We start from the raw sequence: 18,105 nt of genomic DNA, 5'->3' as shown, positions 1-18,105 counted from the left end.
ATATATTTGCATTAATTTACAGTGTCTGGCTCTTCATACTGAAGGTCATTTCCCATAAACATTTCCATTATAGTTGAAACTAGTGGTCATTATCTAACCTTATCTGACCCTCTAAAACTATCTGCTTGGGAGCCAGAAAACATAAATTAAATCTGAACGGCAAAAAAGTCACTCTAATTATATGGATGGTGGCAGGGCGCCATGAATGAGGCCATCAAGGTCCCAATCATTTTAGCTGGTGACAGTTTAATTTGGGAAATTGTAGGCTGTGTTTCATCCCTCTGGTCGACTGATAAGGGCTGAGTCGGCACTACTAAGACAGCTCTTTTCTCGCATTCAAGTCCAGAGAGTATGAGAAGCACACACTAATATTATGATATTATTAGAAGAACACGTACACACACACACACACACACACACACACACACACACACACACACACACTTGCAGGTGCAGTGACTAAACTGCTGCATGTGTACAGTTGGAGACACACAAAAGTTTAATTACAATAGAGTGCTGGACAGCTGCTTTAAAACGGTTCGAACTGACCTGAATTGTCAGGTGGAAACTGGAACACACTAATCACCAAACCAGTGAATGCCATCCAATTACAAACGGCCACTGTAGTTGTTCTACATCCAAATTAATTTGTTTTTACTGCATCTCCTTTTTGTAACGTCCGATGCGATTTGTAGCATTTCTATTATGGTTTTGTTGTTTAGTTAAATGTTTTGTATGTTGGTTTCATTTTTTTGTTTTATGTGCATTTATATAACATATAATAGTTGTTATTATGGGACAAAAGACAAACTGCAACCATATCCTGACAGTCGTACATGAGACAGATAATCTGTAAAAAAAAAAAAAAAGTAATGTCCCTCCTCCTCATTTGCATGAATCCAGCGCAGGTGAGTGAAAACAACCAATCAGAGCCGAGGAGTCTCTAATGCAACTGTTAATCATGTCAATCACTCACGAACTGCGGTCCAACTGTCAACCCAGGCAGCGCTCAAATGTCTTTAGCTGCAAAATGAGGAAATTTGATACGATCTGCCATGTTAATGAAGCATCGCCCACCTGCCGCATCAACTATTTCATTTTACAGCTAAACAGCACACTAAAATATGTTTTTGGTGGGAAACAGGTGATGCAGTAACAGAATATTGATTCGTATTTGTTTGGTGTTGCCTCGTTTGACAGTTTGACTGCAGTTTGCAAGCAATGATTGACAAATACATGAGAGGCTCGACTCAGCTGTGATTGGTTATTTTCATTCAGTCGCAGTGGATTCTTGCAAATGCCATTAGAACCATGATGAGGAGGAACATGATTTTTTAAAGATAATCTGTCTCATGAACAGCTGTCAGAATTAAGCGACTGAGCAACTATGACAAAACATAATCTGTTAGAAAAGTTATCCACTGTAGCTTTAAGGGACTGAAAGGAATGGATTCATTTATATCATCGGAGCCAAGCAACTTCATGAAATGCAGTTTTAGCTGTAAGAAAAATTGGGAACAAGTCAGAAACTACAAAACAGTGAATGAGCTGGAGGGAAGGTGGTTTGGTAGGAAGCAGAGGTGACAAGGAGAAATATAACACCACAGAAATCACTCACCAGTGTGAGTCTGTATGTGTGTGTTAGTGTGTCTACACGGGATAGAACTGTGTATGAAAATGTTTGTGCATGCTCACCCTGATGTAGGCGTCCTGGTGGTGTCTGGCAAAATACAACATGTTATCCAGAGCCAACATGCCTGGAGGAATTTGGGTGAAGTCCACAGCTGGATTCACATGGTTCTGAGAGACAGAGGAGGAGGAGGGTGAGAGATGAGCTTAAACACATTCCACCAAATCTCTTATTTTAACCTTTATTCTTCTAAGTATAATCCACTGAATGTGCTATTTTTCCCGGCACAAAGCAACAGTCAGGCAATCACACGGGAAGTTACACATGGTACAGTCAGTTTCCTTCTCACAGCCTGGGGTTCAAGTACCACACATCATAAACTGCAGTATACCAGAGCATAATTTAAGTGTTTTGACTGACCATTCAATTCAATATAGCATAAATATCAACCTGCAAGGGCTTGATACTTTCTTGGAATAGGTATTCCATTCAGAGTTATGTTGTAGTGGTGGTAACCTTTTTAGAATCTCTGAAAATTTGGTTTTAATCCCTGAGATTTATTCGATAGCATTAAATATTTGTAACAAATTAAGTAACAAGGAAAATTATCCCTAATCAATAAGAAAAATCTCCATTAATCTTCCTTTTAAGGACTACACGGCTGTATTTTGACCAGATTTGATTGGCAGTCACATATTGCTAATTTCTTATTGGTGCATAAAAACAATTTTAAACCTGTGAGACAAAGGCAAAAACAGAAATACAGTGATTTCTCATGTTAAATAATCAAAAACATTCTGACTTTGTCTTATTATTTTGTGTTTGAGTAAAATGCCAATTTAGAAAAATAAGTTTTTAAAACATCCTTCCTTAAACAGTGTCCATGCTTGCTTTTTGTTTATTTTCTGGGTTCCATTTAAATCTTTTTCAGGGTTAACTCTCTGGATGTCAAAATGTCCTTGAATGCACCTCTGAGATGCCTTGCAAATGTGACACTATCTTTTAGCTAATTTCAAGTCTGTAAGTTTATTTTCAAAATATAGTGAAATAATAGAAACAGATGGCTGCCTGGAAGGTCCAGCTGTAAATCAGTCTAAAAAGTTACATCATGCTTTGCGAAATGGTTGCAAAGAATTTCGGGTATACACAATATTTAGTTTGGCCTAAAACCACCGACACCCACAATGTCAAGAACCAAACCCAAAACTTTGCAGTAAGATTCCTGCTCGTCTTGCCTCTACACTACCAGCTCCCATAACATCTGAATATTGTATGAGATATGCAGATATACGCTGCCTGTGCTGTCACAGCCTATCATACTTAATTCCTTGCAGACACTGCAGAGTATTCAAGTCGACTAATGATTAAATCCACGAATACACCTGCAAACACATCGCTCTGAAGCGCATCTGGAGTTTAAAAGGTGAGACAGGATGTTGAGGAGAAAAGCGACAGGAAGAGGAAAAAAGAAAGGATGAAAGAGGAATGGAGGATACTGAGATCTGGCTCATCAGTTTTGTAATTCTGCTTGACAGGAGAAAACATATAGGCTTAAAACAGACACACACACACTTGGGGACATGAATATCTTTAAAAAAAATATATCCTCAAATGGACAAGTGAAAAAATATTTCAGCTTGTGTAAAAATCCCTACCTAAAGAACCTGAAGGCATTAGAAGGCAAACAAATGATCTCAGCAGTGATATGGTCTATCTAGAGAATTATGGTGTGTGTGTGTGTGTGTGTGTGTGTGTGTGTGTGTGTGTGTGTGCGCGCACGTGTGTGTGTGCGTGTGCGCAGTGTTGTCTGTGTGTCTGCAAGCTGTCTAGCTTAGAAAGCAGACTAAGGATTTCAGGGTGGGTTTTCTCCACACTAGCGGAGACAAGGCAGCCCAATTGTCCTTATCTGTACTGAGCACACTGCAGTGGGAGTGTGGATGGGAAGAGCCGTGAAACAGCTCTGGGCTTACACCAAGCCACTGTGGGTTTAGTTCAAGTTCTTATGCTATAGTTAGACCACCGCATACAACACAAAGTCACACACACTCACAAATACAGTATGTTAAAACATGCATGCCTGAAGGTAGGGAGATGAGAAAGAAAGTCAACAAAACACATTTTAGGGAGAATGTGAGTGAAAGAAGATTAAAAAGCCTAAAGAGGAAATAGAGTATAATAGGATTAGGGCTGGGTATCAGTACTTGATACCTTTAAGGTATCAACCAAAATAACCCAGTACCAAGTAGTATAAAAACATATCCAGTCAAATGATGCCCACATTCAACCATACCCAAATCTAGAAAACAAATGATCTTTTGTGTGGTTTTGCTCATAACCAGTCACTGCGAGTGTTCTTTGATTTGATGCTACATGTTATTAGCCCACGACAACCTGTACAGTCTATGTTGGTGACACTGAGCACTGTGTTTTTGACAAAGTTGGCAGATCAGTGGTGGGGGGTGTCATAGAAAGCCCCAATAAAGAGTCCAAAAACCCAGAAATCCAATGGAAAAATCCCATAGGCCTTTTGAGGAGGGAACCAGGGTGACATTTGCTTCCAGGTTAGTCTACATTAAAGCGTCATCAGTGGGACACTCTTCAGTGGGGGAAAAAGTGGGATTGATTACTGAAGGGCCCAAATGGCAGGGGGAGTCCCTCGAAAAGCCTGGAATTAAAAGTTTGGTTTTCTTCGCAATTTTTTATTAATCAATCATTAATTAGTATTAATGCCATAAATCAAAACTGGCTGAATGAATCAGTTGAAAGACTCAACTTGGGATAAAAAAAATATAGTGGAAAGTATTCTGATGCCCTTCTCATCCCTTAAAAGGTGCAAAATGGTTCAGCCCGCCCCTGCACTAGGATATTTCTCAAAATGCAGCTAGAGCTAAGTGAATGACTGCTTAAACAAGGGAATGTGCATATCCACAAAAGAAAAGAAAGAAGGCGCGTGAGCGAAACACAGAATAAGAAATGAAGACTGAAGGCCCACAGAGACTGCACACTCATCCCAGAGCCTAGCACCAAGTTCTGGGATCTATAAGCAGAGATGCCATCACAGTGTTAGACATATGTGTACAATTGTTGTGTCTGGTGGCATTTTAACCAACTAAATGCTTCCATAGGTATTGTATGAAGTAGAAAAAAATGTATCAAATGAAGCAGTATTGGTATAACTTCAAGGATACTGGTATTGGTTCTGGTATGGTAATTTTTCAAACAATGGTGATGATAATGATAAATGATAATTTTGTGTTTTATGAAACAATCTAATAATGTCATACATAAACATATATGAGTCACATGGGCCATTTTATGATGAAACTGGATCAGTATTGTTGTATTGTTCTAATTGTACTTTTACTTATGCATGTAAAATCTTAATAATTCTTCCACCACTGCACAGAAATAATTTCTCTAAGCATGCCAAGACAGATATACACACGCTTTATTCTGCAGTGTCTGAAGTGAAAGACAGTCATATCCAATTAAGAGCCGTCCCATGTGGCCAGACTGGCTCATCGTTTCCTTTCTGATCTCAGTTTTGAGTTGTGTGTGTTTGTGTGTGTCTGTGTGTGTAGTAGCCACAGAAAGTCATCAGAGAACAAGTAAATTTTATGAGACCCTTTGAAACACATGCCAAACTCACAATGAAGCCGAGCTTCTTGTAGTCGCGGGTGTACATGGACTTGCGCTTCTCGATGCTGCCACTGTTGTTGGGTTCACACTCCACATCGAAGGCAATTCTCCGCAGCTCAAAGATGATGTCCCTCTGAGCCTGTACACGCAGAGAAAAATATTAAAGTGCTGCTCCTGAGTCCATCTGTCTTTTCTTCCATTCACCATTTTATAATTTAAGAATGCTTCAGCTCATCTCCACTGTCTGGGGTCTTGCAGTGCCTAAGGCAATCTGGCCAAAAGCCATGTCTCTCCACTGTTTTCATTACTTGGCCAACCTAAAATAACTGTTTTGAAAAACCAGCCAGATCAGGACCAAACTGGCCACAACTTGCCCTTTTTTCCTGAGGTTTTCTTGAGTTACTTGTGCAGTATAGGCTACAGTTAGACTGGCAATATTCCGGCTTCTTATCATTTTGTCTTGCTCATGACTTATTTCAAAAGACAAGTATAATGATATTCCATATTTTTTCTTACTGTCAACAAAAATACCAAAATCAACAGTGAATTGATCTAACGTGTGTCTGTGTAGCCTAAGCCTGATACATATTTACTCCTTTGTGCTATGGAGCTCCATTGTTGTCAAAAAGCTACACCATAGTTACACTATGGCAAATGTTCCCAAACTTTTCAACTTGTCAACTTTGTCAATCCTACATGCACTGTCTTGCTGTAAAAAATGTTCATGAAAGCAAAAAGTGTCTATCAATATGTAGCCAAAGCTCCTCCTAAGTATATCTTTGTGACCTATTTTTAAAGATTAACATCACAAGCGGGAATGAATGAGTGCAGGGCTGAGAGCATCATATTAGCCAGAGAGGTTGAGATGTATTGAGAGACGAACAGATTTGGTTGGTTTTGGTCAATCGAAATGACAATAACAGAAATATAGAGTTTTACAAGTCTCATTTTAAAGATATCACTTCCTTTTCTTGTGTCATCAATTGCTAAGTAAGTTGATCAGGACAGTTTTCACAACATATTTCTGTAAGACATGTCTGAAAAAAAAGTACGACGAATCGACTAATGACTTTGTCAAATATGTGTTTATCAACTCTTTTAAACTGCTAATGAAGATAATGATGCCATGTCCTTTCCCTTTTTGGCATTTCCCTTTTTATTCATCCTTTCATCCATCCCTCCATTTGTCACCCATTCCTGCATCATTCAAAGTACCCCACCTGGTCCTGGGGATCCATTTTGGTCATCATGCGGTCCTCCAGCAGGTTGAAGGTGAGCACCTGCAGGACGTACAGCTGGTGGGCCATCTCATCGTTGATGGGTGTGGGGCTCCGGATCACGTTCTGCACGGTATGGAGGACAAACAGAGGAGGATGAGGAAGGGAGGAGGGGAGAGTAAGACAGAGAGGGGAGCGGAGGTGTTGGGTGTGCAGAAAGAAGGCAAAATGAGAGGAGGGGTTTCAGGGTCAGAGAGACGAGACATGGATTTTGGAGGAAGACAGTGCGAGATAAAGGAGAATAAGAGGATTTGGGAGTGAATCACGAGGATTAGAAAGCACACGTCAGATGGGGGAACAAGAGAGGAAGAAATGAGATTTAACACAAGGGAGAGGATGAAAGAGAGAAAAGGGAACAGGTGTGAGACAGTAAGTACAGTAGATAATAACCAGCGACATGAGACGGCGGCAGAAGTGGCAGGTGTCATTTTCTTTTCTGATATCACACTGGTGCAGAGGCATAAACCCGAACAGAGATAAAGACAGATAGAAGGAGACACAGAGACAGAGGAATACACTGGAGACGTAAGAATGAAAAGGGCACGGTTTGACTTACACTGAGAATGATGGAGCGCAGCTGTTTCTGGGCAAGAATGTGGGCCATCTCCTGCAAAAGGGAGAAAGAAAAACAAGGAGAAATAGAGATAGAAAGACAGAATTTAGGAAGAGCAGAAAGAGAGTGAGAAGATGAGACACAATAAGAAAACAAAAAATACATATTTTTTAGGTTTTTCATACATTGAAATGAAAAATGAATGAGGGCAAAATTAATAAAAACTGCCACAGCACACTGCAAGTATGCAGCGACCGGCCGCAGAAAATAAGAAAGCCATCCCAAAAAATAACTTAATCTTAAAAAAGGGATACTAAATGCACTAACTGATGTCTTCTACAGTGCAAACTACAAAGTGGGCTGATCAAGGGTGCACTTACTGTCAGGGGACAATTTAGGATGTCCACAATGTGCTCATCAAACTACCATATCGTGTGCAGTGAGGAAACAAAGTCAGAGACAGAGAGACAGAGAGGGTGAGTGAGTGAATGTGAAAATAGAGTCTGAGAGGAGGTTAAAAAAAAAACACTTTCTGTCAGTGGTGCATCTTGTGGAGGAAGGAGAGGGGTGTAAACAGTCAGCAAAATGGCAGGAGACTGGGGGTTCATAATAAAAGCTTTACTGATGGTCGAGTCCTTTCCACACATGCACTGTCACCTCTCCTTTAAGACACACACACGCACAGTGAGAGCCATAATGGTGTCATTAGTCTCTCACATGTTTTAAAATCTGTGACCGACCTTCGCATAAAAGATCCTAACACTATGAGTGGGTGCTGTCCCATAACATCACATTATAAAAGTGCCTCTCTGCAGAAATGAAACAGTTTGCTATAAATTTATATTACCACACATGATGGCACCTGAGCAAAAGGAGACATTGTTCACTCATCCCTTAAAACAACCCATAAAGTTGCTTAAAATTGCTGCCAACCAACCACATGAATCTGATTTGAGCAGACCTCCTCTAAAATCGCCAAAATGTGCACATTTGGCCTCAGCAAAAGCACCGCAACATCTGAGCTTGCTACAATCTGTATGCAGCTGTGCTGTGGAGCTTATTTCTTCCTTCAACTCTGTATGCTGCATAGGAGGAAAGCTGTGGGTTAGCGTCATTCATTATTAATGTCAAAGCACATCGCTGGACCCTATAGTGCCAAATCGAGGGATCATGTGATTATCTATGGGGCAAAGCGTGACATAGGTGAGAGAGCGAAGGAGAGGGATGAGAGCATGGCTGAGAAACAATGTCTGCAGAGAGAGATAGAGAGAAAAATGAGTAGAAAATGAGAGCATTTGTTTGGCTTTTACACCTGTTTTATCACTACTGTTCTACTACTGTTTACTGTTACTCCATACAGTGCATTGGTTATGATCACACGCCAAAAAAATACACACAAAGAACACTGTTACGGAACAAAAATGCTGATGCTTTTATGCGTGAATGAGCCATGTAAAGCTCACTACATCATGAAAGTGATGTACAGCAGAGTGTATGCAGTAAGTGCTGAGTATGCACACTGCAGCCTCACCTGTCTCTTCTCCTCAGGAGCTTTGAGGAAGAGAGCATTGATGACAGCAATAGTGTAGGTCTGAATGTCTTGATCGGTCCTGGATTTGGAAAATAGCACACGCAACAATATTAACTAATTATAAATATTACTGTTATTATAATTAACAAATAAGAGTATTATTAAGATACACAAATTCATCATTAACTAGTTGCTCATCAGGATGCATATCAGAAGCATAATAGCTCTTTATTTGTCATTATAAGGCACTTACTAATGTCTTATTCTGGATGATCACATTTTGCAACTATCTTTACAAGTTTTTCCTCAATAACATTTAATTAACTGAGTAGTAAGTAAGGAAGTTTTTGTATATGAATTACAATCTTAAAGTAGCAGTGTGTACACTTTAGGGATATTTAGTGGCGTCTAGCGGTGAGGACTGCTCAGTATGGGCAATAATAATAGTAATTTTCCCTTAATAACACTTTGATTAATACGGCCTAATCTTATGTGACAAGACACAAAACTATTAATAGTCTCTAAAAAACTCTAAATTAAGTCTGAAGCTCACAGGATTCCTATGCTCCTCCTCACACCTGGTAAACCCACTGTAGAGCCAAAGTACTCCAAGAGATCCTAATCTTAATAGGTTTATGTAAGTAGTTCATTATCACCTATCCATGTGGTTTGACATGTGCTTATCACACAATAGGCGATATTGATAGAAATAACTTGGTTTGTGTTAATATATACAACCTACTGATCCACTTACCCTTGAAGATGTGGGATGAGCTGCCCAATGGTGATCTCTTGCGCCACCTTGTGGTAAAGATCCTGACTGTTGAGCACCATGGACTCCAGGATGGCCAGAGACCGCTGCAACACTGCTGTATCCATGGCTGACTTGTTCACGTAGCTGGCAATCTGCAGAAAGGACAGAGAAAAGGAGATAAAGAATCTGCAAACAACACTACATATATGAGAAGTGATGCTTTAAAGAGATAGTTGGGGGTAATCGAGGGTAGCAAAAATAACTTCTTCTTGGCATCCGGGAATATAAATTTGAGGCAAAATTGCCACTCAGTGCTTCCATTTAGTTGTTGTGACATTACATTTACAATAAAGGAATATCTATTTGCAAAGAATTGAACTGTGTAATATGTATTAGCTTTAATTTCACTAAGATCATCACCAAACTACTTAAACACATTAAAGGAACTTCATCCACCAAATGATCATTTGCATATCAATTACTCACCTAGTGTTAAGCTGACTTTGGGGAAAAAAAACTTTCTTGCATGCCTCCAGTTAATGAAGAATCCAGAAATTTAGAAAATGAATGATAGATTGAAGACATAGGGTCCGGGTTCAATAACAGAAAAATTATTTTAAAACATCTGTTAACAAACTCGAGCAGTATAATCAAGTTTTCATTTAACCAGTCACATGTGCAGTACTTCCCAAACAGACAGTTCTTTCTGATGGGTAACTACACTAAAAGGGAATATTATCTGTGCTTTTTTTGGAGCCAGACCCCACTGACAAAAACAGTAATTTTACCTCACTGAACAAAGGGACTGTTGGTCCAACACTGCCTCAATCAGTTGTTCTGTGTTATTGTGTATCTTTGGTGTTTTAAAGAGTTAATTTGGATTCACCTAAGTCACACAAGAACACAAACAAACTTACTCATCGAGGCAGCGGTAGACCAGCAACTCGTGTTCAGCAAGGCAAAATTATAGTTTTTGTCAATGGAGTCTGGCTTTGAAGAGAGCATAGATAAATTACACCACTCGTTCAGTTCAGTTCCAGTTCAGAAAGTGTTTTCTGTCTGGAAAGTGCTGAGCACACGACTGGATGTATGAGACTTCTCTACATTTTTGGATTCTACATTCACCAGAGGACTACGAGAAAACAATACTTTCTCCCTAAATTCAACATAACACCAAGCTAGGAACTCATGTGTAAATGTTCATTCGGGGGGTGCGGGTGAAGTATTCCTTTCAGAAATGTCACAAGTTGGGTTCATGACTGTATCAGGTGAAAATGCTAAACTTCCAACTCTGTATTTATCACAGAGGCTCTAAAAGATATTATACAACAGCAAAATATGCAGTGTAACAGCAGGATTATAAATGTACTCCCGAAACTCCTGCCCTGTTAAATGAGACGTTTTCTTGGCTGACCTTCTTGATGAAGGCCACAGAGAAAGTGTCCCAGGAGACAATGCCGTGGTCCATCAGCTCCACGAAGGCCGTCAGAGTGAAGGACAGCAGGTCGCCAAAACTACAAGACAACACACACACAGACACACATAGACCATAGGAAACTTCTCTCCAGCAGATGGCTTAGAGCAGTGGATAGCTGCAAAGCCCAGATGGCTTGGAACATAACGAGGAATGAGCGGTCAGCAGACAGAGAGAGAGAGAGAGAGAGAGGGGTGGCGGGGAGGGGACAGAGGCGATTAAGATCAATGCTGCGACCAGGCTTGCTGAAAAAAAAGACAGAAAAAACACAGAGGAAGAAATGGGAAAGAAGTTTGCGATGCAGTGCAGACAGACTGGCCTTCAACAAACAGCAGGGGCCGTCAGAAGGCCAGTAGGAGCCGGGCAGCACAGTGCGGCATTCAATCAGGACCAGAAAGCTACATAATAGAGTGAAGTCATGCAATTACACAAATATCAGGAGAAATAAATCACTCTGCAAGAGTCACAGGAGGCCAAAGCAGGGAACACATTAAACAGCTGTTATATCCAAGACATATTACTGCTGGAAGTACTTAATGAGAAATTTGGAAATCATAGTTTTAACTTGCACATAATTTATAGCAGGGTCTACAGTAGGTTATTTCTGCTAATTTGTGTTACAAAACTGTTTCAACTTTTAGATGTTTTATGGCTTCACCAATAGATTTTACAATACTGACCTCTACTGCTTAAGACTGGCATTGCAGAACAACCTGCAGGCTTTTCTTTGTTTATACTTTATACACCATTTGTTTTTTTACTGTTTGCTGCATTGTGTTAATGTGATATGGAAATATACAATACCTGTGGTGCTATTACCAAGACTATATGGTCTCTTACTCTCTCCAACACAGCACAGAAAAAAAAAAAAAAAAAAAAAAGACCTATCAGGCAAAACATTAAAAACCACTGACATGTAAAGTGATTAACAATGATCATCTTATTACAATTCAGTGTTCTGCTGGGAAACCTTGGATCCTGGCATCCATGTGGGTGCCACCCACCTGATATCCACTACCCACCCAAACACCTTTGCAGACCAGGTATATCTCCTCATGGCAACCACAGTCCACACTGGCAATTGACCCCTAACAAGACAAAGCACCATGCCGTACTGCAAAAACTGTTTAGGAATGGCCTGAGGAACATGACAATGAGCTCAAAGTGTCAGACTGGCCACAAATTCTTCTGATCCCAAGCTGATCAAGCATCTGTGAGATGTTACAGTACCTCATAGTTCCCGTGTCCATGCCTTGACAGGTCAGAGTCAAGTCAGCTCCACGATGGGGCCTCAGACGTGTCATAGCTTGGACACAGGACCTCTAGAGGGTGTCATGTGATGTCTGGCACAAGAGCATTGGATCCTGTGGGTTGGGAGGTGGGGCACCAGACCAATCAGTGGATGTTGATCAGATTGGGATCAGGTCAATTTGAGGGCCAGTTTGAAGCCTTGAGCTTTTTGTCCCATTCCTTGGGCCATTCTTGAGTAGTTTTTTACTCAGGCTTGGTGTTGGTATTTGATACCTTTAAGGTATCAGTAAAAATACCACCGTAAGTACAATAAAAATGTCTCTTGTCAAATGATACCTTGATTCTATCCTCTTTGCACAGGGGGTCTTTTGAAGTCAAGGGTGGTGTATAACACAGAGTTAGCAGTTAAGTGTGCCAATATGCCACAAAACATTTCAAAATTATGGCTACTGGTATACTACACACCAAACTATTCATATTGAATGGGTATTGAATGAGGTACTCTGTATTGCTTTAAGGGTACTGCTATTGGTAACATATAGAACATGGCATAGTTACGAGATGATCGATGTTATTCACTTCACCTGTCAGTGGTTTTAATGTTGTGGCTGATCGGTGTATGTTGAACTATAGAGACAGAGAACTTTCAATGACCCATTTCTGTCTATGTTCAAAAACCTTCAAGGCATTGATTTTTTTTTCTCAAATTCACAAACTTTCAAGGACCCTGTTTTTCATAATAGGAGACCATCAAAATCAGCAAAGAAAACAATAAGAAATTTATGGTATAGGCTTTCAGGACACAACTATTCCCTACAGCAGATCAACATTAGGAGTCAGTGTGGCTGCATGTTAGGCGATTAGTGGACGGTTAAATGGACAATTAGTAAAACCAACAGCTGAAGGACGAAGAGGCTTTTGCAGATGGCACTGGGCATTGAGATGACTGTTTTTAACTATATAATACTACATGAAATCACAGACATTAGAGGATAGATTAAAGAAAAGGAAACTTTATTAATGGATGGATGATGTTCCTGTTGTTATAGAGGCTATCGGCTGATAATGTTGAAGAAAAAGTGAGAAAAGTAGCTGAGTAACCCCTTACAGTGAGCCCACAGACAATCTCTTCACCCTGAGCAGAAATATTTTGGAAAGAACACCAAGATTTAATTCAGGGTGACTTGATACATGTAGCTGCACCAGACCTTCATTACAAAACATTGGTTTCAATAAATGTCATATTTCAGGTTTTTAAAAATAAATCTTGGCTTTCTTTCCATCTGTGCTGAAGAATTGGGAAGTCGTTTGAGTCACTGAGTTGCCCAAAACCACATGCAAGAAATTAAAGTGCAACACTGATTTTGAAGCCTGGAAGTGACTGTGTTATACATCTATTTAGATAGATAATTTCCCATAAGGCACTGGGGCTAGAGTCTTAATCATGCAGACTCGTCCAGCAGGTTAGGAAGAGCACAGAGCCAATGATGTTACCCGGCCGGGGGGGATAGGGGAGGGGCTTACCAGGGCTTCATTATCTTCTGTAGTTTCTGATAGCGTCTGCAAAGATTTGAGAAACTTCGGTGTCAAAGATGGGAAACAAACAACCAAACCTTTCAGCCAGCACACAACAGGGAGCAACACACATCACAGTCTGGTATTAAGAAACCACAGTCCAAGCACGTCCAATCTATTGCACATCATAGAAGATTTCTTATTGTATCAATTCAAACACAGGGAAACTGAAATTGTATGCCAATATTTCAATCAATATAAACTTTCTTACATCAATCTATATTAATGAATGCCTTTCTATTTCAATCCTGCTCAGACATTAAAAGCATGCTAAGCAGAAACAGTTGAGAAAGCAGTTTGCTGCCAACCTTACTGTCACACAGCAAGCTCGGCTAGAGACAACAATGCACAGCAATGACCATACATCGACACTTTGACTTCACAAGAAAAAACATACTGTATTATGAAATGAAATCCTGCTGCAGTTAAGTTACACACAAACAAAGACACCATACCATTGACAGAGAAGAAAGTTGCATATCTGAAAATGTCAATAAAAAACTCAAACTGGTGTTTTCTAAGAATCCATGTCCCTGTTACTCTGTATGATCGTTTTTCACCGTGACTACTTCTTTAGTAGTAAATAGTTCCTATTAGGGCTGGGCGATATGGAGAAAATCAAATATCGCAACATTGACTAAATACCTTTATAGTAATATTGTGATGATATTGTAGGATTGATTATATCATTAACAAAATATTTATACAATAAGATTTTTGTTAAATAATAATCAGTAATGTGGATGTAATGACTAAAGGCCTTTTCAGACCAAGTCATATTTTTCTTGTGTTTATTTAATTGTCGTCAACATCATCATCTACCTAAGTATTACTATCTGACGTGTTGAACTCAGACTGTCTATCTATGAAATGATAATGTGCTCCCTGTTCCTCTCTTTTGTTTGCCATCGTTCTTCACTGCTACTCCGTCAAACAACTCTCTAAAGGCTTCTAATAAATGCAAAACAATGCAAAAAATCTGAGCTGTTCTGAAAACTGGAATAATGGCTGAAGATTTCAGAGCTGATGTGTAAAGGTGACTGACACAACATGAGGCTGTATTTTTTTTTGAACATGTGACAATTTCAGAAGAAAGATTCACACTTGGTGTGCAAACACAAATAACATAACAGCTAGAACATTCTGTAGGTTTGGAAAAATTCATCACTTAAATGCAGTCTTTAAAACCAGGAAAAATGTTTCTGTTCTCATATTACAATATCAATACATCAATATATATTGCCCAGCCCTAATTCCAGTGAAAACATCTGACAGCAAGTAACAGGACACTGTTTTTTGAACACCTCCATTGTATTGAGACTGCAGCAGAACTCTCACAAACACACATCTCAAAGTCTGTGCAAATATGACAAAACCTCTGCAAAGATTTATACCACTAAAGGTAAATTAGAAAATTCTCTTTATTTTATTTGAGTAAACTTCAAAACTAAAACCCCTCCTACCATAGTTTTAGAATGCAATAACATCCCTTTATAAGATGAGATTGATGAGGTAAGCTGAAGTTGCACTGTACATTCTGACCAATGACGGACATAAAGCACATTAGATGTTCCAGTTTTCTGTCAGTAGAGGGCGATATCTGCCTTCCACTCGTGATGCTCGTGTGGGCAATCGCAGCATTCTGCCAACTTATTTCCACATGAACACAGTACAACATCTCTGGCAGAAGCATTAGATCACAGCAGTGCTCTGCCCTCGAGAGTCTCCAGCACTGAGCCTCTTGAATAATTACAGTTCACCAAGTTGGTTGGCAGGCACACTAATGAGTGTGTGTGTTTGTGTGTGTGTCAGACACTGATACCTATCTGCGTGTCTGTGTTTCATAAGCTCCTTCTGTTGAGATGGAAATGCAGCAAAGTCTCTCTCTCTCTCTCTCTCTCTCTCTCTCTCTCTCTCTCTCTCTCTCTCTCTCTCTCTCTCACACACACACACACACACACACACACACACACACACACACACACACACACACACACACACACACACACACACACACACACACACACACACACACACACACACACACACACACACACACACAGGCCACTCTGAAACTCTCCAGTCCTGAATAACTGATGTGATGGTAATCTACAAAAAAACATATTTAATGAAAGAGCCAGAGGCAGAGCGGAGTCAACACCAGTGCTGCTCCGATGGCTCTGAGCAGTAAGATCAAACAAGGGTCAAATATTTGCTAATTCAAACATTATTTGCAAAAAGGACAAGATTTTTTGTCAAATAGTAAAAGTGAGCATAATGCTAGAGGCACTGCTGTCTCAGACCCAGAAAAGGGACATTATTAGGTAGTTTCTGATGACTAGAAGAAATTAAATATCCGACTGGCATTTGACCCTACAGTACAAAACAATCCAGCACATAAAAGAAGAGATCCTCCAGTTTAGAAAAGGTTTGCAGGTTAAGAATTTAGTGCAAATAATTGTTTGAAATTGCTTTGCAGAGTTCCCTCAAGTGTCTGTCAGTGCTGTTTGTGTCTTACGCTCAAGTGTTAGGGTTTTCACCGAGCCGTAATAAGAGCATATTTGACCTTGTGTGAGTGTGCGTTTACAACATGAGTGGAGCCATCTCCTTATGCAAGCAAACAATTCTTCAATCTATCCTTTCTCTCGCTGGGTAAAAACAGATGAATAATGAGAGTTGCATGAGGCAGAAAACGAGAGGGTACCGGATGGCTGGCTGCTGCTGCCCTCCCTGCCAGTTTGCACCGTATGTCTTCTTGTGTGTGTGTGTGTGTGTGTGTGTGTGTGCGTGTGCACTCCTACTGTAACTTTCCTCTGTGGTTTTGCTCTGTGCGGAGCCTTGCACTCCTACTGTAACTTTCCTCTGGACACACGTTTTTACTCTGGCCAGCCTTGCACTCACACAGTGCGCACACACACACACACACCACACACACATACACACACACACACACACACACACACACACACACACACACACACACACACTTCCCACTGGCATCACAGCTGAGAAATTCCACCTCAGCGAAAAATGTCCTCGCTTTAACCTTCAGTTGAGACGGTCTCCAGGGCCCTCTGCTCCCAACACACACACACACACACACACACACACACACACACACACACACACACACACACACACACACACACACACACACACACACACACACACACACACACACACACACACACAATGAGTTTTTGGATCTGCTGAACAATCAGAAACCAGTGCAGAGCTCGCAGTTGTATGTAATATCACCATAATGTAAAAAAAAAAAAAAAAAATGAACAAGAGCCCCTGGGCATGTTCTTCACAAGCCACTTCTTCTCCTTTCAGCTTCTGGATGACACCTTCAGAGTGTATTACAGGATTATTGCCGAGCTGTGGATGTTTGCAAGTAGCCTCTGTAGCTTTGCCGTAGGCTTAACTGGACACAGCTGACGTAGACTTCCTCAAAAATTTAACTGTGCCAACGCAAAGCTGCTCCATGGAGACAGGAAGAGCTGTGATTGGTCAGGTCAGGCTCCTGGTGTTTTGATCCTACACAGATTACTTTTGCTATCAGTGAGTGCATGGCAGCAGTTTCCTTTCATTGGCTAGATAGGACAAACAGTTCAGTTATCACTCAGGTGCACAAGGTGAATGTGAGAATAGAAAAAAGAGCCCTTCAGGAATGTGGCCTGATAATGACATATCTATATGGGGTTGCTTTGATGCCATGAAATCCTAAAATATGCTGAACTACAATCAATGCTTCACCAAAAGGCACCATCACAGAGCGTGCTGTAACACCTGAAGCAAAGGTATAGATCTAGTATGAAAGGTATTCTATGCAGGATGTCCTAAAACACAACGTAAAGACAAGGACTGTCTTCTGGAAGTCGAGGATTAGTCAGAGACCCCTCTGTTGATTAAGATTCTTCAAGGTTTAGCTGTTAGATTTTCTTGTTTTGCTTTTTTGTACAGTCTTGGGACATTTTGGTCCCCAGATTTTACTGCAAAGTGGGCACTCCTTGCTTTCACTCTACTCTCCTGTACATGCAGCTGCAGACCCCGGATGAGTCTTCATGAGAAGAAGGAAGCTGCCCAGTCAGGCTCAGAGAAAACTTTATCTTCTTCCTTCTGCTTAGAAATGGTAAAATTTACAGCTCATAGCAACTTAATACAATACAGTTCCTGGCTTTTGTTTGTTTTCTTAAATGTTGATGCACATATACAATAAGTCGCTTGCATAGTTAACATGCATTAGCTTGGAGAGCTAACTTGGCTTGTTTACTATATTACATGACAGTGCTTACACCCTGAATGGACCCCATTAAAACTTGCAAATCTTTATGGAATAAAAAAAGAGCAAATCAACTATTTGTATTGACCAGCCAAGTCCAATTTGACTAAAGCTGCCAGTTGAATCGAATTTGGCA

The 18,105-nt window shown here is 40.3% G+C and overlaps 1 protein-coding gene across 3 annotated transcripts in view; it reads right to left on the bottom strand.

The window, feature by feature from the left end:
• Positions 1 to 18,105, bottom strand: part of elmo1 (engulfment and cell motility 1 (ced-12 homolog, C. elegans)) — a 147,953-nt gene that overhangs the window by 73,251 nt on the left and 56,597 nt on the right. For all 3 annotated transcript variants that reach the window (XM_042505984.1, XM_042505983.1, XM_042505985.1), the window contains exons 7-14: positions 13,634 to 13,669; positions 10,799 to 10,898; positions 9,385 to 9,536; positions 8,631 to 8,709; positions 7,103 to 7,153; positions 6,490 to 6,612; positions 5,280 to 5,408; positions 1,696 to 1,800 (exon numbers count right to left, since the gene is read on the bottom strand). In XM_042505984.1, coding sequence (XP_042361918.1) covers positions 1,696 to 1,800; positions 5,280 to 5,408; positions 6,490 to 6,612; positions 7,103 to 7,153; positions 8,631 to 8,709; positions 9,385 to 9,536; positions 10,799 to 10,898; positions 13,634 to 13,669 — 775 coding nt within the window. The remainder of the gene's footprint in view (positions 1 to 1,695; positions 1,801 to 5,279; positions 5,409 to 6,489; positions 6,613 to 7,102; positions 7,154 to 8,630; positions 8,710 to 9,384; positions 9,537 to 10,798; positions 10,899 to 13,633; positions 13,670 to 18,105) is intronic.

This window comes from Plectropomus leopardus, chromosome 18, assembly GCF_008729295.1.
Source record: "Plectropomus leopardus isolate mb chromosome 18, YSFRI_Pleo_2.0, whole genome shotgun sequence".
Taxonomy (NCBI): domain Eukaryota; kingdom Metazoa; phylum Chordata; class Actinopteri; order Perciformes; family Serranidae; genus Plectropomus; species Plectropomus leopardus.
The sequence above is the reverse complement of the archived record's forward strand: the minus strand, read 5'-3'. Positions and strand labels throughout refer to the sequence as shown.